Source organism: Denticeps clupeoides, chromosome 3 (assembly GCF_900700375.1).
Source record: "Denticeps clupeoides chromosome 3, fDenClu1.1, whole genome shotgun sequence".
Taxonomy (NCBI): domain Eukaryota; kingdom Metazoa; phylum Chordata; class Actinopteri; order Clupeiformes; family Denticipitidae; genus Denticeps; species Denticeps clupeoides.
This window is the reverse complement of record NC_041709.1, coordinates 20569872-20596899: the sequence shown is the minus strand read 5'-3', so window position 1 is coordinate 20596899 and position 27028 is coordinate 20569872. Positions and strand designations below refer to the sequence as shown.

The 27028-nt window shown below is 48.7% G+C and overlaps 1 protein-coding gene and 1 non-coding gene across 2 annotated transcripts; both read right to left on the bottom strand.

The window, feature by feature from the left end:
- On the bottom strand, positions 1-26535 carry dnai1.2 (dynein, axonemal, intermediate chain 1, paralog 2). The gene is made up of 20 exons (XM_028973013.1): positions 26422-26535; positions 26030-26092; positions 25772-25870; positions 24829-24909; positions 23133-23259; positions 22412-22476; positions 21919-22080; positions 21217-21276; positions 20781-20903; positions 20276-20360; positions 20008-20122; positions 19746-19789; positions 19425-19672; positions 19171-19260; positions 18575-18632; positions 18013-18092; positions 16332-16480; positions 11063-11162; positions 9508-9693; positions 1-259 (listed from the first exon to the last, which is right to left on the bottom strand). Exons 1-20 carry the CDS (start codon positions 26452-26454, stop codon positions 176-178), a joined length of 2052 nt encoding a protein of 683 aa, XP_028828846.1. The 5' UTR covers positions 26455-26535; the 3' UTR covers positions 1-175.
- Positions 22848-22934, bottom strand: trnay-gua (transfer RNA tyrosine (anticodon GUA)). Its single transcript is given in 2 exon segments — positions 22848-22883; positions 22898-22934. It is a non-coding gene; the product is annotated as a tRNA-Tyr (tRNA).
- Positions 26536-27028: the final 493 nt, after the last annotated feature.

Sequence of the window (27028 nt, the reverse complement as noted above, 5' to 3'; positions counted from 1 at the left end):
TAAAATGGGGAAGGTTGCTTCATGAAGGGTCAAACCTTTGCCAAACTTTTATATTACAGTTGGGTTTAGACAGACTTGATGAGATGTTTGAACAGATACATTTAATTGACATATTAAACAGTAAATCACTCAATTATGAGTCATATGAAAAACTTGAACTTGAATGCTGGTAAAATCAAAAGTGGGGAAAGTTCAGCAACTTCTCCATCTTAGTAGCCTCCGCCTCAGGGCCCTTTTGAGGTTCCTGTCCCTTCTTCTCCTGTAGGCACAAAAAGAGATTTGTGCTAGATAAATAAGAGAGTGGTGAAAATGAAGTGAAAGAAAAAGTGAACGTGATTGTCATTGTGATACACAGCAAGCACAGCACACGATGCATAGTGCCCATGGAGCAGTGTTTTAGGACGGTACTTTGACACAGTGCCACCTAAGTAGCACCTTGGCGAATCGGGATTCAAACCCAGAACCTTCTGATTATTGGTCCGCTTCCTTACCCGCTAGGCCACCACTGCCCATGGTTGTGAAGGGCCAACAAGAGGCATAAATTAGTCATGTGACTATTTCAAGAATGGACATCTTTTAATTAGTAACAATTTAAGACTCCTCCTTGAACTGTCACCTTATCAGGGTGAAGGGTTTTGAGAGCCTTAATGATCCTAGGAGCTATGTTGTCTGGGGCACTTGTTGCCTGAAGGGTCTCCCACAACAAATTGGTCTCAGGTAAAGGGTGAGACAAAAACCAGTTCAGAAGACCTTTCATGAAAGGAAAAACAAAGAGCCAGTGTACCTGGCCCGGAGGGTTACCGGGGTCACACCCAGGAGCCAGGCCTGGTGATGTGACCTGTGAGCGAGCGCCTGGTGGCCGGGCATTTGCCGGGCTTTTGCCCCTTTTGCCCATTGCCCAGCCTGAACTGGATACATGGGCTCATCCAACTGTGGACTCACCACACGCAGGAGGAACATTAAGGGTCCGGTGCAATGTGGATCGGGTGGCAGACCAAGGTGGGAGCTTTGGGGTCTGATCCCCGGACAAGGAAACTGGCTATGATACCTTTCTTGCAGGGGAAGGAGCTAGAGCTTGTGGAAAAAGTAGAGCGGTACTGGCAAGATATAGCCAGACTCACCTCGACACATTGGCTCTGGACTCTCAGCCTGTTTGTTGGGGTTAACCCCGGGGGATGAATTTCCCTGCGCCTTCAGGGAATGGGTAATGACAGCAATGACAGCATGACCTGGAGGGCCATGACCTGGAGGTGATTGGGAAGAATGGCCCGCCAGATCTGAACTTGAGTGGTGTTTTGTTATTGGACTTCTGTGCAAGCCACAGTTTGGCCATAACGAACACCATGTTCGAAAATAAAGATGCCCAGGGCAGCCTAGGTCGCAGGTCGATGATTGACTTTGTAGTCGTATCAACTGACCTGCGACCATATGTTTTGGACACTCGGGTGAAGAGAGGAGCGGAGTTGTCAACTGATCACCACCTGGTGGTGAGTTGGATCAGATGGCAGGGCAAGATGCCACATAGACCTGACAGACCCAAACGTATAGTGAACGCCTGGCAGAAGAACCTGTCAAGATGGTCTTCAATTCCCACGGCCAGCAGAGCTTTGACCGCGTCCCGAGAGTAGTGGAACATTGAGTCCCAATGGACCTTGTTCCACTCTGCAAAATCTCGGGTGTGGGAGGAGTTTGGTGAGGCCATGGAGAAAGACTACCGATCGGCTGAAAAGAGGTTCTGGCAAACCATCCGATGCCTCGGGAGAGGAATACTTTTAGGAGCTCCTCAATCCCACCAAAGCGCATTCCAAGGAGGAACCAGAGCTGGGATACCTGGGTACAGACTGTCCAATCTCAGGGGCAGAAGTTGCTGAGGTAGTCAAACAGCTACACAGCAGCGGAGGGGCGGGGTGATGGAAGGGGCATGGGAGTTTTCCCAACCAATTCACATGTGTTTTGTGGATTTGGAGAATGCTTATGGCCGTGTCCCCAGGGGTACCCTATGGGGGGCTCTCCAGGAGAATGGGGTGGACGGACTATTGTTAAGGGCCATTCAGTCCCTGTACCAGTGGAGTGTGAGTTTGGTCTGTCACACGCATAGCTGGCAGTAAGTCAGACCTGTTCCCGATGAGGGTTGGACTCCGCCAGGGCTGCCCTTTGTCACCGGTTCTGTTCTTAACCTATATGGACAGAATTTCTAGGCGCAGCCGTGGTGTGGAGGGTGTCGAGTTTGGTGGCAGGAGAATCTCATCTCTACTTTTTGCAGATGATGCAGTCCTCTTAGCTTCATCAGTCTCTGACCGTCAGCTCTTGCTGGGTAGGTTCGCAGCTGAGTGTGAAGTGGCTGGGATGAGGACCATGGTTCTTGACTGGGTTTGCCATCTCCGGGTTGAAAGCAAGGGTCTCGATTTACTGGTCGATCTACGTCCTGTTACGTCCTTTAGGCCGTAGAATGGCTTGGGGTGCTCTGTTTTGTTCTCTCTTTTAGGCTGTCTGCTGGGGGAGGAGATTTGGATTACAGTTCCACCCACCAATTCCCTCGTCAACTGGCAACCAATCAACGCACAGGACAGAGAACTACATAAGGACCATTCCAGCCACCATTCAGGGCTCATTGTTGTGGAGCCGGAGGAGGAGGAAGCGAGAGGAGAGTTTTGGAGTTGGAGTTTTTGGATTGTGTTAGAGTTGGATAAGAGTTGTTGTGTGTTAGTGATTAGTGTGGTTAGTTGTGGCTTTGTTGTATATTTGTTTTGTCTCTCCTTTCATGGTGTGTTGTCCTCCTGTGGATTGTTGTGTTGTCGTTGTGTATATAGCACTTTTGGTTTGGTTTGTTGTTCACTGCTCACTGTAAATAAAAGCACAATATTTCACTTGGGCTTGGTATCTGTGTCTTCCCACTGCACACATTCCCCTAGTTTGTTGTCATGTTTCCTGACCCCTAGACAGGGACGTGACAGTCCCAATCTTCACCTATGGTCATGAGCTTTGGTTAGTGACTGAAAAAACAAGATCGTGGATACAAGAGGCCGAAATAAGTTTCCTCCGTAGGGTGGCCAGGCACAGCCTTGAGAGTTGAACCGCTGCTCCTCCACATCAAGAGGAGCCAGTTGAGGTGGTTTGGGCATCTGGTCAGGATGCCTCCTGGATGCCTCCCTGTGGAGGTTTTTCAGGCATGTCCTGCTGGCAGGAGGCCCCCAGGTCGACCTAGGACATGCTTGAGAATTTATTTCTCCAGTCTGACCTGGGAATGCCTTGGGGTCCTGCCGGAGGAGCTGGTGGAGGTGGCTTGAGAGAGGGCTGTCTGGAATTCCCTATTTTGGATGCTGCCTCCGTGACCCGGACCCGGATAAACGGAGGAAGACGAGGACGAGAAACAATTTAAGAGATTGTTTGTTTGTTGAGATGTAATTATGGGTTTTAATAATGTATTAATTCATTAATTAACTATTAAAAGGGTAGGCCTAATACATACAGCTTCCTATACAACAGTGGTCACCAGGTCTGGCACCTTCATTAATTAGTCATTACATGGACTTAAATTAGAAAATTTGACCCTGAAAACACAATATTTCAAGATGAATAGACAGACAGTCCTCATTCAGAATATGTACAAGGCTGGTGTTTCTAATTTGCCCAAGTTCTGTTGCAAAAATATAGAATTGTCATGGCCAACACTCATCCAGCCCACCAGAGAGCGCCAGACCAACCAGAAAGACCACGACCCGGAAGAGGAAACGGAAGCGTGCAGCGTCGAGTATAAAAGTCGGGTGACCCCGAGGAGACGCTGCACGCTCTTTGTATGAGACTACTCATTCGAGACGTTTGCTATATTAAACCACGACCTAGATCTGTCGACCTATGAATTACGACCTTCGCCTGCCCCCGACTCCGAGAATTGCTTGACCCTTCGATCTACGACGACATCCAAGTTCCCCTGCCTTCCTGCCTCCCCAGCCGTCCTCTCGTCCCGCCCACGCTCCTGGACAACCCTGAAACCCGCCGTCTTCCTATTCTCCTCTGCCCCGGTAACCCCCACGGATCCCGACTTCCCTTCCCGCCGCACTGCGGCGCGTCCCCTACTTTCTCCACGTCCCCATTCCCCGCCAGTCTCTCCCCCACAGACCAAATGCCCCCGATCCTCCTCCCCAGCCCCTAGCATGTCTGCCAATGCGTCACAGAACTCACCGTGTGACAGAAAGAGCATGCCATCTCCAGACGCAGCAGACATCGGCTCCATGCAGGAGACGCTGGGACAGCTGATCGCGTCCCTGCAGCTGCAGCACGACACAATCCGGGACCAACACGACACACAGCTGCAGCAGCAGAACGCGCTAATGCAAATTAGCTCCACGCTCGCCGATCTGTCTGCGCAGGTCCATGCGCTGCAATCCCGACCCGGCGGTCCCGGCCTTTCAGTCCCCAGTCCCGCCGCGGACGCCGCGGCTCCCGCGGCTCCCGCGCTATTTCCACGTACGTCCGCCCTGGCGGGCCTCGCACCGTCTCCGCTGTACGACGGCGATCCAAGGAGGTGTCGCGGGTTCATAACCCAGTGCCGCCTGCTCCTTCGGCTCCAAGCCGCCCACCTCCCCGATGACGAAACGGCGGTCGCTTATATAATCACCCGGCTGACGGGACGCGCGCTGGAGTGGGTCACGCCGCTGGTGGAACGACGCGACCCGGTCTGCCTCTCTGTCCCCGCCTTCTTGGACCGCCTCCAGCTCGTGTTTCAGGGCGAAACTGGGCGACGCGTGGCGTCACTGTGGCTCATGTCGCTACGTCAGGGAAATCGGAACGTAAGTGATTACGCGATTGAGTTCCGAACCCTGGCGAGCGACAGCGAGTGGACTGACGCCGCACTCCCCGCCACGTTCTACAACGGCCTCCGGGAGGCGGTAAAGGACGAGATGGTAAACCGCGATTGGGGGGACACTCTGGACAGTATAATCACGCCGCCACGAGCGGCGTAACCCCGCCCCTTCTTATTATGCGCCGGCAGCACGCCGATCTGATGCCCCGACGGCTCCGCCCCCCCGAGGTTTTGACGAACCCATGCAGCTGGGCCGAGCTCGACCCCCGATCACTCCACAGGAACGCAGAAGACGAGAAAACCTGGGGCTATGCTATTACTGTGGAGGTCGGAATCATTTTAGCGCCAGCTGTCCCAACCGGCGAATCCCACCACGACCGGCGGAAAACTCCCCCGCTCACCCGAGGTTTGGAGCCCCCTGGTGAGCACCAAATCCCCCCCCTGCTCTGCCACCCGCTGCTTGCTCCCAATCGCCCTCTGCTGGAGGATGCCCAAACCCGGACGACATCAGGGACAAGCGCTGGTGGATTCCGGGGCGGCCATGAATCTGATGGATATTGACCTGGCCACCCGACTTCAGCTCCCGGTCACCCGGTGCGATCCACCTCGCGCAATCATGGGATTGGATGGAAACCCGTTGGGCTCGGGTCGGGTTCTGTTCCAGACTCAACCCCTACTCACCTACCTCAAACCCAACCATATCGAACACATGACCTTTTACCTGACCACGACTCCCCATGACCCCATCGTGCTGGGCTACCCCTGGCTGACCACCCACGAACCCCACATCGACTGGACCAAGAGCCGAATTAAACAGTGGGGACGCCAATGCTTCCGCCACAAACCCCAACAGACCACACCAACGAACCGCTCTCGTCCCCAGAACATCTCTACGCTACGACTCGGCCATGCCCCTCAACCAATGCCATGTTGCCTACCCAAGCCCACGTCCCCGGTTCAAAGGGAACAAGACCACGCCCCCATGCAGCCACATGCCCCTGCCCAAGCCAGCCCCTCGTCCACCCTGCTCCCTTGTGAAACCCTGACCAAACCATGTCCCCCTTTACCAGGCGTCCCCGATTGTTACCATGACCTTGCCCCCGTGTTCGACAAGGACAGTGCCGCGGAACTGCCCCCGCACCGACCCTATGATTTGGCGATCGACCTGCTCCCTGGCGCCTTACCCCCGCGGGGCCGTTTATACTCCCTCTCGCTCCCGGAACGGAGGGCAATGGATGAACACATTTCGGCGTCCCTGTCCAGTGGCATCATCCGCCCCTCCACCTCTCCAGCGGCCGCTCCGTTCTTCTTTGTGGGGAAGAAGGATGGGGGCCTACGACCCTGTATTGACTACCGCAAATTAAACGCGGTAACCAAGAAGAACCGGTACCCCCTCCTACTCCTGAACACCGCATTCGAACTCCTGTCGGGAGCCACCATATTTACCAAACTGGACCTCCGAAACGCATACCACCTCGTTCGGATACGGGAGGGGGATGAGTGGAAGACTGGCTTCATCACACCATCGGGACACTATGAGTACCTGGTCATGCCCTTTGGCCTGTCCAACAGCCCAGCCGCCTTCCAGGCGCTTGTCAACGACGTCCTCAGAGACATGTTAGACCGATTCGTGTTTGTTTACCTAGACGACATCCTTATCTACTCCCCCAACCTCTTGACCCATATCTCCCACGTCTGAAAAGTCCTCCAGCGTCTCCTACAAAACCGTCTGTTCGTCAAGTTAGAAAAGAGCACCTTCCACGCCACTGAAACCTCCTTCCTGGGATTCCTCATCAGTCCACAAGGAATCGCCATGGATCCGGTCAAAACCACCGCAGTCACTGAGTGGCCTGTGCCCACCACCATCCGACACCTCCAACAGTTTCTGGGATTTGCTAACTTCTACCGCAGATTCATCCGTAACTTTAGCAAGGTGGCCCAACCCATGACTTCCCTCTTCAAGAACAAACCCACCACCCTCCGATGGAACCCCCTGGCTCAGCAGGCATTCACCAAGCTGAAGCAACTTTTCACCACGGCTCCCATCCTGGCCCACCCGGACCCCCAGCTCCCATTTACGGTAGAAGTCGACGCATCCAGTCTCGGTGTGGGAGCGGTCCTTTCCCAACGTAACCCTCGAGACAACAAATGACACCCCTGTGCATTCTTCTCCCGTAGGCTAAACCCAGCTGAGCAAAACTATGATGTTGGGAACAGGGAACTCTTAGCCATCAAATCAGCGCTGGAGGAATGGCGCCACTGGCTGGAGGGAGCGATCCACCCATTCCTGGTGTTAACCGACCACAAGAACCTGGCCTACCTACAGAACGCACAATGTCTCAACCCACGCCAAGCCCGCTGGGCCATGTTCTTCACCCGCTTCAACTTCACCGTATCTTATCTCCCCGGCACCAAGAACGCGAAGGCAGATGCACTATCATGTCGATACGTCCCGGAGGCTGAGGACAATCAGCCCTCATCCATCCTCTCACAACCCGTCCTCCTGGCCCCTGTGCACTGGACCCTCATGCAGGAAGTCACTGCTGATCACGCACTCCACCCCCCACCTCTAACCATGCCCCCCAACCTCACGTACATCTCACCCGCTCTCCGTCCACGTGTCCTACAATGGGGGCATGACACACCACTAGCCGGACACCCCGGAAGGCAGCTCACCCTAGCCAACATTCGCAACACATTTTGGTGGCCAGACCTGGCTGCCGATGTACAGGAGTACGTCACCGCCTGTTCCATCTGCGCAGCACATAAGGTCGATAATCAGAGACCACAAGGCCTTCTCCTCCCTCTACCTCGCCCCCATTGCCCCTGGTCTCACGTATCCATGGACTTCGTCACAGGCCTACCCCGAGCCAGAGGTATGACCACCATAATGGTCCTAGTGGACCGATTTTCCAAGATGGCCAGGTTTGTGGCCCTTCCTGGACTCCCCACCGCTGCCCAAACTGCCAACATAGTCCTCCACGAAGTGGTACGCCAGTTCGGACCCCCGGAGGATCTCCTCTCCGACCGTGGGCCCCAATTCATCGCCTGATTCTGGCGCCACTTCTGGGGACAACTGGGGTGTCGGTCAGCTTGTCCTCGGGGTACCACCCCCAATCCAACGGCCAGACGGAGAGAATCAACCAGGAGATGGAGACATACCTATGGTGTTACTGCTCGACCCGACCCACCTCTTGGCCTCAACATCTCCTCCTGGCGGGACTCCACCTGCTTCACAGGGTCTGGTCCCAAGTCCACCGAGCCCTCAACCACACAGCCGATCGGATGAAACGACAGGCTGACCGACGGTGCCGACCGGCCTTACTCTACCACCCCGGGGACAGGGTCTGGGTCTCCACCCGAGGCCTACCCATGCACTCCAACCCCCGAAAATTGGGACCCCGCTTCATTGGTCCCTTCCGCATCACCCGCCGCATCAACCCTGTGGCTTATCAGATAGCCATTCCTCGCACCCTCCGCGTCAGTCCTGTCTTTCACGTCTCCCACCTCCGCAAAGCACACTCGTCCCCCCTGCAGCCCCCACCGTCTCGGCCACCATCTCCGCGGCGCATCGACAGATCGCTCGCCTACACAGTCCGTCGCCTCCTGGACATACGCAGACGGGGCCGCGGCCTGGAATACTTGGTGGACTGGGAGGGCTACGGGCCAGCGGACCGGTCCTGGGTTCCCCGCCGGGATATCCTGGATCCGGCCCTACTCCTAGAGTTCCATGACCGCAATCCTGATCTGCCGGGCCCTTCAGGAGCCGGGCCTAGGAGGGGGGGCTCTGTCATGGCCAACACTCATCCAGCCCACCAGAGAGCGCCAGACCAACCAGAAAGACCACGACCCGGAAGAGGAAACGGAAGCGTGCAGCGTCGAGTATAAAAGTCGGGTGACCCCGAGGAGACGCTGCACGCTCTTTGTATGAGACTACTCATTCGAGACGTTTGCTATATTAAACCACGACCTAGATCTATCGACCAATGAATTACGACCTTCGCCTGCCCCCGACTCCGAGAATTGCTTGACCCCCCTCCAGTTCCCCTGCCTTCCTGCCTCCCCAGCCGTCCTCTCGTCCCGCCCACGCTCCTGGACAACCCTGAAACCCGCCGTCTTCCTATTCTCCTCTGCCCCGGTAACCCCCACGGATCCCGACTTCCCTTCCCGTCGCACTGCGGCGCGTCCCCTACTTTCTCCACGTCCCCATTCCCCGCCAGTCTCTCCCCCACAGACCAAACGCCCCAGATCCTCCTCCCCAGCCCCTAGCATGTCTGCCAATGTGTCACAGACCTCACCGTGTAACAAGAATAAAAATTAGTCCTTTCATGTTGAATACGTACAAAAACCATACTTGCTATCTGATCTAGTCTGGTCAAAAATGTAATTCAGGCAAATAGGACATTTAAGGGTAATATGGATCAGTGATTAATTTGTTTAGTTATTTAAAAGTATATGCAAAATCAGATAAGTGATTGTTGTTTATGCCTAAGCAATCTGGAGACTTTTTTCTTTAAGTAGTTAGGAAATAAATCTGGTCTATAGCCATGCAAACATATCCTATAAGAAAAAATGATGGAAGGCAGTGACAGAACCTAATTACAACCTATTTAAAAATGCAAAACTGGGGAAAATCAGAATAGGTAATGGAGTAAAAAAAAAGATTATTTTACTGGAAATCCACTCAAGGTCAGTAGACTTACTTTGGGTTTCTTGCGAAGGTTTGGAGAGAGTTTAAAGCAGTTGATGTATCCATGGTCGTCTCCCACAATAATGATAGGGTGCACAGGGTTAAACTCAATGTGTGTCAGCTGGGATGTGTCCTTGGCCACTACAAGCTGCTGACAGAGGGCCTTATATTTGTTGGTGTTGAGGTCAAAGACATGGACCTTTGGGCAGAAAAAGACACATCAAAACACAAACTGTGCACAATGGTCTTGGACAAACCTCAAACACACAGACACCTGTCATGACAGCCTTGAGTAGAGTGGCTGAAGGGACCATTCTGGGCTGCTGTGTTCCATTCTTCAATCAGATTAGAATGAGACAATAATTGTGTGTGTGTGTGTGTTTAAGTAGGTTTATTTAACACAGTGATTACTTCAGACAGATCTCTAGTAACAACAGCACAGGGCCCAGGGTTATTGGAAAAGGACTGATGCTAGGCCAGTCTGAGAGACGATCAGAGGGCATTTGGCTGAGGGGTTTGACTAGATTAATTTTCTGAAATGATGTATAGTTCAACTTATTAATTAATCTATAGAGAACACTCAGTTCCACATTCTACGTTCTGTCACGTGTTAGGTCGGGCTGACAACACGATGGTGGTGTCACACATAAACAGACAGGAGGTGGCTACGCTCCCTATCGCTGCTGTCCCTGGCGCGTGCTCTCCTGTTCTGCAGCACATGTCACATGTTGACTCTGTGAGCCAACCACGTTCATCTGAACACAGGGCCGGATCTCCTCCCTTCTGTGAGGGAATGGAGGTTCCACCCACAAGTGGTGAATCAACTTTGGGATCAATTTGGCAGGGCAGGCGCAGATCTGTTCGCATCCAGAGAAAACACGCACTGGTCTCCCTGGACACAATGGTCACATTGTTTCTCCCTCTTCGGGGGGGCTCATTTTCAACTATAAAGGTTTATTTGGCAGCTATTTCACCCTCTTGCCATATGTCAATAGGCCCACTGCTCCTTCCTAGGTCCTAACAGAAGTTCTGGATGCTTTGTGTGAAGCTCCATTTGAGCCCATATAGTAAGTCTTCCTACAAGACTGCATTGCTGCTGGCGCTGGCTTCAGCCAGGCGAGGGGGCCGGCACTGTCAAATCAGCGTCTGTCACATTGGATTGTGAAGGCCATCTTCTTATGCAGAATCGACTGAAGGGGAATGTCAGGTTATGCATATAACACACTAGGTTGCCCTGCCCTGCTATAGAACTTACACAGCGGTCCAACTGTCCTATCACCTCTACAAGATCTTGGCATAATAAAACAGTCTACATTATTTGCAACTATTTATTAAAAAAAGTAAGCAGTGTGTCTAAAATGAATGCAACTCTGGACTAAATGTTGTGACATTGCAGAAGCTCATTGAAACACAGCGAATGTACGGCTAGAGGCAGTTTTACGGCCTTTTAGAGTGTGTGACTTCTTTTTTTGGACAGGCTGTGTATTAACAAAAGTCTTTAATGTTCCCTTCTGCTTCATCTGAACTGAGACACAGCATGTTAGTTATAGTCATGAGGAGTCACTGACCTTTCCATCTGATGTCACAGCAGCAAAGACAGTGGAGGAGTATGGAGCCCATGATACGTCTCCCACTGCTGCATTCAGGTCAAAGGTGAACATGGGAGTCCTACAGACACACACACAAACACACACACTGTCAGGATTGCCTGCAGCTGTTTATTTGTATTTCTTTGGTTATTGTATAATAAAACCCCCTTCCCAGTATGTCAGACCTCTGCGCTTCCTTCCCCCGTAAGTCCGTAGTCGTGACGAAAATGCCAGCGACCCACCCAAAAGCGCAGAGGTGGAGAGCAGAGGAGAAGAAACGCCGCGAAGGACGCAGCCCGGCGCGGCGAACGCGGACGCCAGGGGAGAGACGCGCCGCCCGTTCTGGTGGAGCGTTTTCTCCCCGAGAAGCCGTGGTACGCGGCGCCGCGTGATGACGTCACCCCCGGGAAACTCCGCGAAACCCGGAAGCGACAACGTCGGCGGGTGAGTGGGCGGAGCGAGGACGTTGGCGTCGGCAGCAGCGAGGAAGTGACGTGGGCAGCGAGCGCAGAAGATGCGACCCCCACGATCTTCGCCATGTCGAGCCAAGAACTCTGCGCTCTGCTGGCAAGGCTCCCCGTGGACGACACGGACGACGACGAGAGCACGGGAGACGAGAGTTGGGCTCCGCCCATCGCGCCAGTCTGCGATCGTCGCAAGGTCCGTGGGGACCCACGTCACTTCCAGGGGGGTGAGAAGCGGCAACAACAACGGCGGCGTTCCTCCAGCGAGGAGGTGGGCAGCCTCCAGCCCGAATGGCCAGAGTACTGCCCATGGGAGCTTATCGCGCCATGGGTCCAGGATGTCCGCAGGGTGGACGACCCTTGGAGTCACCGGTGGGAGGACACGGATGACGAAAGCGATGATGACGTGGATTTTCGGTGGGCGGTCGGTGCCGGGATGGCTCCGCCCAGCGTGCGCGTCCGAGATCATTGCGGCGTCCGTGATGACCCATGTGACTTCCGGGGGTACGAGGTTGACACGGACGACGACCAGGATGACGCCGTTTGGGCAGTCGGTGCCGGGATGGCTCCGCCCATCGCGCCCATCCAGGATCGTCACGAGGTCCGTGGAGACCCACGTCCCTCCCAGCAGTGAAAGCTGGTGGAAGAGGGCGACGGGAGGTCGCCAGCCAGCAACTGCGCTGCTGGGACTGCCTCGCAGGGAATCCTCCATTCCTGCTCCAGTCGCCGACCCGCCTTCCCTCTGCCCGGACGTTCCCCAGCGAAATGGCAGCGCAGCACCAGCGTCCACACCTGCTGGAGAAGACGTCCACCCCCCTCCACACCACACACCTACCACCATCTCCAGCGACGTGCCCAGCCCCATGTGGGATAGCCCAATTGTCCCGGGACCCTTCAGTGGGGCAGCAGACACAGACGAGATCACTACCATCCTCACGTGTCTGACTGGATCAGCATGGGGCTGGAGCACAACCCTCTGGCAGCAGGGAGAGACAGACAGGAGTTTTCGGGACTTCCAACAGAGACTGAGGGCGGTTGGGGACTCCTCCTGAGGGGAGGGGAGGTGGGGAAGCGATGGAGCTGGGTCCTCCGGTAGCCAGTGAGGAGGGCGGGCCAGGCAGGGGCCTGCGTCTGCCTCCAGAGGGGTGGAGCGCCATAGAGCCCCCGGGTAGGCATGAGGACCCAGCTGGGACAGGCAGGAAGAGGGCCTGCTTGTCCCAACGGACGCAGAAGGGGCTAGCCGGATGGTCTGGCAATGCCCCCCCCTTGGCACCAGGGCCGTGCAGCGAGAGGGGCTGCATAGTCCCAGAAGGCACCAGCCTGGGGTGCCTGGAACAGTCGCCGGAGGCTCTGGGACAATCTCCCTGCGCGGTGCAGGGGGTGACACAAGACGTGTCAGAGGGGACATGTGGAGACAGGGCCCACACGTACCCAGATGGATCGGCCCTGATTATTGTGTGCAGGTACGGGTGTCCGGGGCCGCCATGCGGGACCACGCCGGGGAGCCAGGCCGAGGGTCCGGGGCCGCCATGCGGGACCACGTCGGGGAGCCAGGCCGAGGGTCCGGGGCCGCCATGCGGGACCACGCCGGGGAGCCAGGCCGAGGGTCCGGGGCCGCCAAGCGGGACCACGCCGGGGAGCCAGGCCGAGGGTCCGGGGCCGCCAAGCGGGACCACGCCGGGGAGCCAGGCCGAGGGGTCCGGGGCCGAGGGTCCGGGGCCGCCATGCGGGACCACGCCGGGGAGCCAGGCCGAGGGTCCGGGGCTGCCAAGCGGGACCACGCCGGGGAGCCAGGCCGAGGGTCCGGGGCCGCCAAGCGGGACCACGCCGGGGAGCCAGGCCGAGGAGCCAGGCCGAGGGTCCGGGGCCGCCAAGCGGGACCACGCCGGGGAGCCAGCCCGAGGCACCGGGGCCGCCACGCCTGACCACGCCGGGGAGCCAGCCCGAGGCACCGGGGCCGCCACGCCTGACCACGCCGGGGAGCCAGCCCGAAGGACCGGGGCCGCCACGCCTGACCACGCCGGGGAGCCAGCCCGAGGGACCGGGGCCGCCACGCCTGACCACGCCGGGGAGCCAGCCCGAGGGACCGGGGCCGCCACGCCTGACCACGCCGGGGAGCCAGCCCGAGGGACCGGGTCCTCCAAGGGGAGGATACAGCAGGGCAGGAGCCCTGTGGTTGCCGCCGTCTGCCCCGCCGCCTCCACTGATGGTACTGTTGGGGCTCCGAGGACGTAGCCCTTGGAGGGGGGGCTCTGTCAGGATTGCCTGCAGCTGGGCTCCACACCGGAATCCAATCCTGACGCCCCATAAATGCCGGACGTTTCCGCCCGTTCGGGGTCGCTGGCATTTTCGTGAACTTCAGTTGGTAACACTGTTTGTAATTTGAGTTCTGGCAATCGCCACACGCCTACGGGTTAGTTTTAGTTTATCTGTATTTAAGTTAAATCGTTTTCGGCCACCGCGCCATTGTTTATTTGTATTTCTTTGGTTATTGTATAATAAAACCCCCTTCCCAGTATGTCAGACCTCTGCGCTTCCTTCCCCCGTAAGTCCGTAGTCGTGACACACACACACACACACACACAGAGTCAACAGTATTAATATAATACTTTAAACATATTAAGTTGTAGTTGCACTAGGTAATTTCACCCAAACATAATCAGCCTTTTAACTGTGATATAAATAAAATGGAGAAATTCAGTGAAGAAGTGTTACTGACAAACACCGCTGCCACCTTAGTAAGTAACCAGATCACACAATCAATCAGACAATCACACAATACCATCTGTCTACATGGCTCATCTCATTGATTATAATGTGTGTTTGTGTGTGCAATAAAATTGCTCAAAATTGTTTTTCGATGTTTGAATTTGAAACCAAACATAACATAAGTAGGTTTAAATATGGATTGTGACTACAGTATACGAACAATGTGCTGAAGTTGAAATTGTATACTTCAATGTATACAATTATACTACCAGACAAATGTTAGGATGCACCTACTCTGTGGTGGTTTTGGAGACTAATATGGAGCTATTGTTTGATGAATCTGTTTTTTCAGTCAACTCTTTTTTACCTTCATGATTTCAAATTCAAATTTCAAATTCACATACACAGTCATACACGCTATGATATGCAGTGATATGCTTTAGCGACCGCTATACACAACAGTATTGCAAATATTGCAAGAATACAATGAATCAATATGCAAATATGGCAAACATAACCAAATATTACACTTTTATGCTTTTAACATGCCATTGTGCCATTTGAAGGTGTGAAGGTGTGCAAATGAGTAAAGTGAAAGGAGAAAGTAAAACATTTGTAAAAGAATTTGTGCAAGGATTCTAGGGGGATAGTCCAGAAGTGATTGAAAGTGAAGTGCTGGAGTGTATTAGTGTTATTTCCTATGTAGTGTTGTTGTTGAGAGCTTGTATAGCCTGCGGGAAGAAGCTCCTCCTTATTCTCTCTGTATTGGACTTAATGGAGTGGAAGTGCTTCCCTGATCGCAGCAGAGAGAACAGTCCATTGTTTGGTTGGCTGAGGTCCTTCACTATCTTCCTGACACTGGTCCAGCACCACTTGCTGTAGATCGATTGAAGGTCAGGGAGCTTGGTACAGATGATGCGTTCAGCTGATAGAACCACCCTCTGTAGGGCTCGCCTATCCTGCATGATGCCGTTCCCAAACCAGGTTGTCCACTGTCTCGACCGGGCTCCTGTTGATGACAGGGGTCTGGTAGTTCCTCTTCTACTTGGTACTAAGGTCGACTATCAACTCCTTTGTCTTGCTGGTGGAGATTGTTCCTCTGGTACCAATTCTCCAGATTTCCAACCTCCTGCAGGTAGGCTGTCTCGTTGTTGTCAGAAATCAGGCCCACCACGACAGTGTTGTCAGCAAACTTAATGATGGTGGTGGAATTTGTAGTGGCTGCACAGTCATAGGTGTTCAGAGAGTACAGCAGGAGGCTCAAAACAAAGCCCTGGGGGGCTCCAGTGCTGAGAGTGATGGTGGCTGAGACATGTCCGCCCATCCTTACTTCCTGTGGTCTCCCAGTTAGGAAGCTGGAGATCCACTGACAGAGAGATGAGATGCAGTTCTCTGTGCTGGCAGAGTCTTCCAGTCCGCAGCTGTTGGCTCCGCTAGACGTAGCATTGATAGTCTCTTTTCTTCCCGTAGCGTTTCACCGCTTTCCTGACGTTGTACGACGCAGCTATATACGGTTCCATGTCCCTAGGCAGAGGTGTGCGGTGTGCACGGGCTCTCAGCCTGTTCCTTGACGGGACTCGTTTCCCCGGGGCCGCCGCTTCATATACAATGCATTGTATACTAATAGAACAAGGGTGTCTCTATTGTACCTAATGTGCTCAATGGTGGTTGATTTACCGGTGAAGAGTTGTTAAAAGTAAGCTTAGACGACAAAAACAAGGTAAACAAGGTCGGAGCAGTCGCGACGGCAGCCGACCTCATCGGCGGCATATTGGATTTTGATGCTTTGATCACTAATGTCATCATCTAAAGCCACTTCATAAGATGCTCATTAACATGAGTGAATGATAAGAAAATGTTCAGCATAATAAACCTTCAGGAGTGTTGGAACCCCCTCCATCCCTGTTGTCAAACTTAAGAGAATCACAGCATTTGGTGTTCTATAATCTTCTATAATAAAAGAACACAAGACCCATAATTGAGTAGGTGCATCCAAACTTTTGACTGGTAGTGCTTGTGTGTTGTTTGTGTGTATCTGTGTGTACATGTTTGTGTGAGCTTGGAAGCGAACGTACGGTACTGTGTGGTCCCAGATTTTGACGGTCCAGTCATAGCTGCAAGAGATAAAGACTCTGGGATGGAAGTGGTTCCATCGGACTGCCTCCACAGCCATGTTGTGGGCATTGTAAGTTTGAATTAAATGGTTGGAGTAGGCCTTGGAGCTCTGAAAAGGGACAAACAGTTGAGTTAAAGCGCAGACCAGACATTAATTTCATTCCATCACAGAAAATGTATTTACAGTGATAATAGTCAGATTTACTAACTGTGAAGTTCAGACTAAATTAAATGCAGTTTAACAAACAAGATGCTTTTTGAGTGAATGAGTGTATATGAATGTCAGGATTGGCTGCAGCTGGAGACTTCACCTGTGCCCAATCAAGTCAGCATATAAAAGGCGCTATGCAGCCGCCTATCAGGGGCTGCGAAATTCTTTGTGGACTTGGCAACTGTTTGATAGTGTTTTGAGTTCTGGCAATCGCCACACGCCTAGTTTAAGTTCTCCCCTTATTTCCCCTGTTTTCGACCATCGTGCCGTTGTTTCATAACCGTTAATAAATCCTTGTTCCCATTATGTCCCACCTAAGCACTTCCCTCCCCTGTCAGCTCGCCGATGTGACAGAATGTCGCAGCCCTTACAGAAAGTGCAGAGACAAAAGGCAGAGGATAAGCACGTAGGAGAATAACTCAGCAATCCCCAGCAGTGCTATCAGGATAGGTGGTTTGTGGGGAAACGCAGAGAGTAAGAGGAAGTGGACAGAGGGTTTCCACAGATGAACAGCAGTGGGATCAGGCAGCTCTGATGTAATCTCATGCTGCCTGTCTGGGCTTTTATGCCTCTAGTTCCTAGTGAGCCAGTGGTGAGGTGGGGTTTATCTTACTGCTGTATAGAGGTCAGATGTGACCAAGGAGAGCTAAGAGAGGAGTAAATAATTAGTGTATGTATTTCTGAGAGGGAGAGACTTGTATATAATTTGCAGTTAATATAGCAGTCATTAACTGCCATTCAAACACTGGAGAAATACCCTTGTGGGGTCCGTTATGCACTTGGATGTGTTTTTGCAGACATGTAGAGAATGGGAATCACTATAAAAATTTATTATGTGACACACAGTTCACATAAATTTGGGTTTATCATCTGTTGGTTCCTAAACCATTAGGAAATAATTAGAGCTTTACTCTTCAAAATACAATACAATAATTCACTGTAAAATGTGTGATTAATACATTTAAGATAACTGTATAAAATAATTTGACAGCCCTAGACTTCTTACACAAAGTAGTCATATTAGGTCCAGATGCCCTCTAGTGAACCCATATATTTTTAGCCTGTAAGGCTAAAGCCTGTAAGCACAAATCTATAAGAAAAATTAACATTTGCTGAATGAAGTCTACAAAAAATGGAAAAGGCAAAATTGCTGAAACATCAAATATGGTCTCATGCTCAATTGACTTCATACTTCATGGTTAAAGTGTTAAAACGTCAACCAAAAACATAACTTCACAGGTAAATATTTTCCCTGTGTAAGAATCAATGTACACACATGTACACAGACCTAAATGTGTAAATATGAGGACATTTATGTAATAATTGCTGGGAAAATGTTTGTTTTCATTGTATAGAGATCTAAAAAATTTTAATTTTCATGTTTGTACATGTTTGTATGTGTGTGTGTATGTGGGGTGTCTTATTCCCACCTTATGTATTTTGCCCTCCTCTGTCCCCAACAGGAACATGTTGTCGAACTCCTTATGGAAGTCAATACATCTCCCGCTATCTGCATGACAGATAAACAGTGTTAGTATAGCTGGAAATGTCTTTTATTTTAAGGATATCCAGCTTCACAGAGAACAAAAAAAAAACAGCTTAAAAGAGACTCCTAAAAACATTAAACATGTTATTATCATACACATATTTAATCAATAAGTTCATTCATTTTGTTACTAGGTTTTTTTAGAAGCTCAGTTTCAGGGCACTGGCACAATGGGGGTTAGCACACAACTACAGATGCTGCAGATTCTCCAATCCCAGGTGACCTGATTCATGGGAAATCTGATGAAATCTAATCTGTCAGTGACCCACCTTCTAACTTATTGGTGTATGTGTGTGCTAAAGGTCCAACATTATTCTCAATACATTATGATAAATATGTGAATTCAGGTTATTTCTGTTTTCTGATTACATGAACCATTTACATCCTGGACTATATACATTTCAATGTACAGATAATAATGCAATCGTGTAATGTATGTTTATTACCCACTGTTTCAGCTCCCTCAGGGGACAATCTGATGATATCCATGTGCATCAACTCATTCTGCATGCACATACACACATGGAAAAAGAACACAAATACACACAAAACGAGTTATTAGAAAACACATCATACCTGCACTGCCAGTCAATAGTTTGGATGCACCTACTCTGTGCTGGTTATGGAGACCTTTTAAAGAATTTGGAGAGGCTCAAATCATAATGTCACGGTTCTGACCCTGGGTGTGCTCTGGTCCTGTGTGACGGGCCAGAGTTTTCATGTTCAGTGTGTACTTAACCTTATTACTCGATAGTGTAAATACAGTAAATACTCAACTGCCACCTTGATTCCTTGCCCGCTCATCATTGTGGTTTACCTCCTGTTGCTGCTCACTTTTTGCAGTAGGCAATCCAGGAAAGAAGGCAAGCTACAACAAGGGATAAACCACAATGATGAGCGGCAATCCTCACGTGTGGTCTCGTGCCTCCTGTGGGCGGGGAGGTGGAATGGGAACCATGACAACCAAGAACCATAAATGAGTAGACGCATCCAAACGTTTCAATGATAGCGTATATCTTATGTACACATATTCCTTTAGTACCTTAATGAGGGTCCACGACACAACCCGTCCATCAGATGACACAGAGAAGAAGTTATGATGGTTGTCCATGTCATCTTTCTGCCAGCGTACCTGAGACAGACACACAGTCAATGGATACAAGTGACCAAGATGAAAATAGCTCCAAACTCATTTAAAAATATGTCAAAGAACCATGATCATATAAAACCAACTCAAATGATGGACATCGAAAATGTGAAAATATATAGAAATGCAGGTAATAGAGATGCACATACCTGCCACACAGGGTCAGTGTGTTTTCCAGAGAGCACTGAGCTTTTGTGGGTGGGAAGCATAGTCTTTAATTTCAGGTTGTAGACAGCCACACAGCCATCGTAAAAGCCCACTGCCACCAAATAGGACATCTTGGTGTGAATGTCCAGGCACATGACACTTGAGTCGGTGCTGAAGATGTATTGAGGGAAGGTGCAGTTCTTCACAGTGTAAAGAAGCAACATGCCGCTGCCCTGTTTAGTGAAGTCATCTGTGGAAGGACAAAAATCTACGTGAACACAGAGTTCAACAAGCAATTTTGAATGAAACAATGCAGCACTTACATGATCCAAGGCCAACCCCAAACAAATCTTGATACTTCTGATTCCTAAAAAGCAACAAAAAAACACTCTTATAATACTCTGCATTTCTGTAAGCTAGACCCTATGTGTGTTCAATTTTAAGGTGAAAATATACTCATGTAACCAAGTATAATAGTTGATTGACAAAGTTCTGTGGATGCAGAATGAAACATCTCTACATTAAAGAAAGAAAGTCCAGTTGCCATGACTCAACTTTCAGACAAGTGTAATAGTATAAACTGACCAGCAGAGGGACGTGACAGACAGTCTTTTGGCTTTACTGTAGTGGAACTTCCACAGAGGGAGAAGAGTGCCACCTTCACTAAACTCATCCGCTGAATCCTCAAAGTACTGAAAATCTGCCAAAGGAGAGACAGAGAAGGTAAGCGTTCCAGAGCACTTCATAAGGTGATGACTGTTGCCAACAAGATTACTTACAATTAATATATATTGAGTTCATGAAAATGTGCTACTATATTTAATTCTACATGAAATTGATAAAGGCAACTTACCCTGGGCGATGTCATCAAATATATTTTGAACCACCATACGCTCCATGTTCGTGGACACCCTCGCAAGTTTGCTGATGTCATCGCTCTGAAAAAAAAAAAAAAAAGATGTCAAGTAGTTGAAAATGAGCAGCTTCTGTTAGAATATGGGTCAAAAGAGACACTTTCTGTGTTATACTACTGATAAGATGTGTTAAGGCTCTATTGCTATAATACTAACAATGTTACTGTTTTTCTTTTTATTACTACTATTAATATTTATTAATTAATTACATTTTATTTAGGCATTTAATTCATGTTCTTGCATTTAAACATCTGAGGCCCTGAAGTTTTCACTGCACAACAGATTGGCTACGTTCATTGTCGCAGATAATGAAAGAACATGAAAGAACTTCATTGTACAGAAAAAATGTGCATATGACAATTTAATCTTATTCTTATTTATAGCATTTTAAATTTATAGTATTTTTGTGCTGTGAGGAAGACAGCAGAGCTGCAGGTTTCTCACCTGTGTCTCTGTCGGCACCAGCTTTGTCTCTCTCTTATCCTCTTTACTGGATTGTGTTCTCTGTTTTTCTTTATTTTTCTCCTGCAGCTGCAGCTCCTCAGTGTATACATCATACATCGTACACTACAAATATAGATACACACACATTCTCATATGATACAACATGAACACACACAAATCATAATCAGATAAGTGAAAAGGGTTTTGAGACTTTGGTCTTTGACATCTTTCTATTGTATAAAAAACTGCCTAAGACTGTTGGCTTTCTCACACACACACACACACACACACACACACACACACACACACACACAAAAAAGTGAGTTATCAGACAAAAAGAGATAAAAACAACACAACAGTATATGTGTTAAGCTGTGGCTGCCAGTGTTTTATAGTTCACATATCTCCAGCCAACCTGCTTTTGGTGTCTCCTTACCCAGTTGGCTGTATCTGAGAAATTAACACGGGGAGGCAGCTCCGTCTGATTTCCTCGTTGCTGGAAAAAGAAAAAGACATGTTAGGAACCCTGATGAACAAAAAGACATACAAAATGAGTTGAGCTGAAATGACAGAACTTTTAATCATAAGAAGCAGATGATATGCCAAAAATCAAATAATAATCTTTATTGTAAAATTAATTAATTTTAAACCAGATTTCACTGCTGCATGACCCAAGACATGTTTTAAGATTGTTATAAAAATAAGATATTTTGTTCTGATTCATCTTCCATGAAAGATGCATAGCAACTGTTGAGGCATATAATATGTAAGGAAGTGAAATGTATTTGTAAAGTACATGTATACACAGCTTGCACTGACTCAAACAGATAATGGAAAAAACATAGTAGTAAAAATATGCAAATATTTTAGTGCCAGATAACAGGTCTTGCCTTATTTTATTCCAAATGGACAATAATTAAAATACTACCCATATAACCCAAGATCTAACTTGTGGGATGTTTTAATTTCTCGGAGCATTAAAGAGTCTGATATTGGGATGAATTTACTGGGATGCCCACTCGTTGGAAGACTGAGTGTGTGTATATATTTTTTTATAATGGCATTTTATAATGGTTGCAAGCTAATTTTTTTTTTTTTTTTTGCTATATCTTGTTGTGGGTAGCTGCCATGTTCTTACCCTGAGTGGGTTGTTGAGGGTTTGGGAACCTCTGTCCCAGAAGTTGAACTGATTCTTCAACTTCCTCTCCTTCCTGACATTGGACTCTTCATCACCCATTTCCTCATTCACTCCTCCTTCTCCCTCCACCATCTCCACTGCCTCCTCTCCCGGGTCTTCGTCCTATGACAGATTTTACAGTGTTTTCAGGTGCTAAGGCTATACGCACAATTCACTTGGTTTAGACTGACATAAAGGCATAAAGAGGATTGTCTGATGGTTACATTGCATGTATAATACACCAATGTTGAAAAACTGTGTGTCCTGTATCTTGGACACATTGGTTGACAGTCAGCAATATGGGTAAACTGGATGAACTGCGGCATTTGCTTGACCAAAGATATCTTGCATTATTTGTGCAGTAGTTGGTATTAGCCTCACCCAGATCTCCATTCAGGCCAGGACAATGCACAATACCACAATATCAACTTATGAGCAGTGGAACAAATCTTACCGGAAACTCTATTTTTTCTCCATCAGTGCCGACTTCAGTAGACGGCAAAGACTCCACTGACTTCTCTGAAACACACCGCCATTAGTATTAAATACTAACACAATCGATTCGAAGAATAGCAACTGGGATGTTATTTGGATTTAACATATTAGTTATTTTGAATTTCCCTGTAAAAAATAAAGTGATAAAGTAAAGTGATTGTGATACACATCAGCACAGCACATGGTGCACACAGTGAAATTTGTCCCCTGCATTTAACCCATCACCCTGAGTGAGCAGTGGGCAGCCATGAGAGGCGCCCGGGGAGCAGTGTGTGGGGACGGTACTTTGCTCAGTGGCACCTCAGTGGCACCTTGACGGATCGGGATTCGAACCGGCAACCTTCTGATTACGGGGCCGCTTCCTTAACCACTAGGCCACCTCTGCCCCCAAAAAGTCCTTCGAGCCGGAATTGAACCAGCAACCTGAGGAATACAGGCAGTACAACTACAGTCCTCTGCTCTACCAGCTGAGCTATTGAAGGAACCAGTGGGCAGCCATGACAGTCGCCTGGGGAGCAGTGTGTGGGGTGCTTTGCTCCGTGGCTCCTTGGTGGATCGGGATTCGAACCGGCAACCTTCTGATTACGGGGCCACGTGTAACTGCAGTAATACACTAAACAAGGTGAATTTGTGGGCTTTATAAATACTTAGATTTAAAGATGTCTGCATTGTATACTGACCTTTTATGAGCCCCTGCTGAGCTCTCTGGCTGCGTGCCTCATCTGAGTCCTTATGAATGAGGTTCCCCTCCAGGACACAGTGAACAGCCAACTGGTCAACAGTACTCATGGGCTTGTAGGTGCGTTCCTGTTGCAGACCACACAACACAGTTACAATTTCAACCAATTAGAGTTTAATGGTCCCATGACATGAACATTTCACTTTGTGAGATTATTTAACATTAATGCGAGTTCCCCTAGCCCCTCTATGCACCTGCAGCAATAACGGACATTTACACCACGCGCTCTCTAAGAAAAACGAAGAGCATCCTGAAGGACCCCAGCCACCCTGCACTGTCACCTTTTACTTTCCTATATGACAATAAACTTCAACCTCAACCTCAGTGGCTAGAAATGACGATAGGTTTAAAGGGTGCTTTGACCATTTTGATTCACCCTTTCAGAGAGCGGCAGCTCAGATGGTCGGATCTGGAATTTGTCCCTTTATGTCGTCATACCGGGAAAGGTTACCTCCTCTCCTCCCCGTCCTTCTACAGCAAACGGTGCTGCACCAGGGCCAGGAAGATAGTGAAGGACCTCACCCACCCCAACAATGGACTCTTCTCTCTGCTGCGATCAGGGAAGCGCTTTCGCTCCCTGAAGTCCAACACAGAGAGAATGAGGAGGAGCTTCTTCCCGCAGGCTCTCAACAACAGTACATAGAACTCATGCACTTTCACCTCCAATCACTCCGGACTCTTTAGCACAAATCACTTTGCACAAAACCACTTTGCACAAATCACTTTGCACAAAACCACTTTGCACAAAATCACTTTGCACAAAACCACTTTGCACAAAATGACTCAAATTCAAATTCAAATTTTATTTGTCACATACACAGTCATATGTGCAGTGAAATGCTTTCTGCAACTGCTACAGACCACAGTATTGCAAATGTTGCAAGTAAACAGTGAACCAATATGCAAATATTGCAAACATAACCAAGTATTACACTTTTACGTCTTTAACATAAAATATGTGTAACTGGTAGGGTGAAGGTGTGCAAATGAGTTACAGTTTTTCCAATGTTTAAAGAAAGAAGAAAGAGCCATAAAGAAAGAGCAGTAAGGACTCTGCGCTTTTTACCTTACTGCTTTTTTTTTTTTTTTTTTTTTTCGTTTATGGCTCTTTTTCTCCTTTCTTTAAACATTGTAAAAAAAAACTGTAACTCATTTGCACACCTTCACCCTACCAGTTACACATATTTTATGTTAAAGACGTAAAGTGTAATATTTGGTTATGTTTGCAATATTTGCATATTGGTTCATTGTTTACTTGCAACATTTGCAATACTGTGGTCTGTAGCAGTTGCAAAAAGCATTTCACTGCACATCATACCGTGTATGACTGTGTATGTGACAAATAAAATTTGAATTTGAATTTGAATCCTGCCTCTCTCCTCCTCATTAGCATTTAAAGCTACACACACTGAAGTCCTGGGGAAATCTCATTGTGGGACTGGCTAAAAGTGGCTGTAATTCTGAATTTTGGAAAGAGAGTTCAGATACAGTATTAAGGGAATACTAAGGATAAAAAATTCATGTCTTGGGACCTTTAACATGAGACCCTGTCTCTATAATAGCAGACACTAAATTGACATGCTTGTTATGCTCCCCCTTAGGGAGCATAGAGAAAATGGATGGCAGGCGTGCTGTACTTTGTATGTGTAGCGAACGATGTTTTGAGGAGCGTGGGGGTTGTTGGATGTCAGGATTCTTGTGATCTCTTCATTCAGCTCCTAAGGGTGAACACACACAGATAAAGAGCCACAGCATGTCAGCTAATGTCACAAATGTATTCTATAAGAATGTGAAGTGATTGTCATTGTGATACACTACAGCACAGCACACGGTGACACAACAAAATGTGTCCTCTGCTTTTAACCATCACCCTTGGTGAGCAGTGGGCAGCCATGACAGGCGCCTGGGGAGCAGTGTGTGGGGACGGTGCTTTGCTCAGAGGCACCTCAGTGGCACCTTGGCGGATCGGGATTTCAACCGGCAACCTTCTGATTACGGGGCCGCTTCCTTGACCGCTAGGCCACAACTGTATGGGGTGCCTGAAAATTTGTGAAACCCTTACAAATGTCTATATTTCTAAAACAGTCATAAATAGTAAACTTGATTATTTATTTACTGAGGAAAATGACTTAGCTCTTTATAGCAAAAGTACACCAGTCAGCCATATTTGAACAATACGGGTGAAGTGGGCTATTTTAAACAGGAGGTGAAACGTAGAAAATGTTGCAGAAATGGGCAAGCATAAGGATTTCAGTGATTTTGACAAGGGCCAAACAATGATGCTGGACTGCTGGGTCATTGCATCTCCAAAAATGCAGCTCTTGTGGGTTATTCTTAGTCTGCAGTGGTCAGGACTTACGAAATGTGGTCCAAGGAAGAAAACACAGTGAAGTGTTGATGGGGTCACGGGTGTCCTTGGCTCACTATGGTATGCTGGGTGCTACTGCAGCGCTAATGTATAATGGCCTCCATTTGTCCTGTTTTAGGTCAGCATGAACAGCCTGGTCGGCCTGTGGCCAGGGGCATCAGAACTGAACCGTGGGTTGGCAGCCACACGCAGGCCGTCAGGGTGAAGCTCACCTCCTCACTGAGGTCCAGCTGGTTGGCGGGTTTCTCCAGGGTCCTCTCCTGCGTCCACTCCTCAACCCCACCACCCATCTCTGTCTCATCAATATCATCCTAAACGACACAAAAATGCCATTAATCACCCGACAAGGTTTATGAAATCAGCCAATAGCTAAAGAATAAATAGGTCAACATTTTGCTTCACAATAAGAGAATGAGACCAATGCAACAATTAACAAAATGTTTAGCAATTTTTAAACAACTTTAAACAACCTTTTTCTTGCTCGCTGCCTTCCCTGTCTTAGCAGCAGGGGCTTTAGCAGGTGCAAGGGGAGCCTAAAAGGGGGTAAAAGTACACTCTAGTAAAAGCATAGGTACTAGTGTTAAAAATCCCCTGGTAAAAGTAATGACTCAAGTTATTTACCCAAGTTAAAGCGAAAAAGTACAGGCTCAGAAAAAATTATTAGAGTAAAATACACAACCGCAAAAGGGCAAAACAACCATTTTATCGAGTAACTGGACGTCTAGTCTGATAGATATTTTTAAGTAATACAAACTTTTCTTAATGGCTCATTAATGTAGACATGTCGAAACAAAAAAACAATTTATACATGAAGGAATGTATAAATTTCTTCATTAATCTGAGTAGTCAGTTTCCAAATTACCTGTTTTCTCGCCGCTCCGACTCTCTGCATCATAGTAAAAATATACTGAACTCTGTTTATACCGACGGTTGCTAAGCGACAGAGCCTGTGTGATTCATGAGTCACTCGGGCGAATCTGAGGTCCCGATTGAACCAAATCCTTTGAGTTCTAACTACACAATGTCTAAATTCCGTCACATAAATATATATTTTAATCATCAAAACACCGATTACTACCATGGAAGTTAAAAACGTACAGTTTCTTTGCACCACCTGAGTTTGAATCCTTTTAATTCAATTCAGTGAATCCGGCAGTTCCTCTGGCCGGAAACGTAACCGAACCGGAATCGCTCAAACGAGCAGTTTAAATTAGAAATCGATTCATTCTCATTACAAGACATTTTACTTAATTTTTTTTATTCAAAAATTACAGTTGAGTCACATCTGTCGATTTGACTCAGGCACCCTGATCAGTTCACTGAGTGATTCAGAGGGAGCCGGATCCTAAAAAAGAACCGAGTATCACAGCTCTACACACTGTGACGAATCTTCATGTTGTATTCAACTCCTGGTCTCATAAAGCTGAAACTTGGGGCTAGATAGAAAATCGTCACTGAATGCCATAATG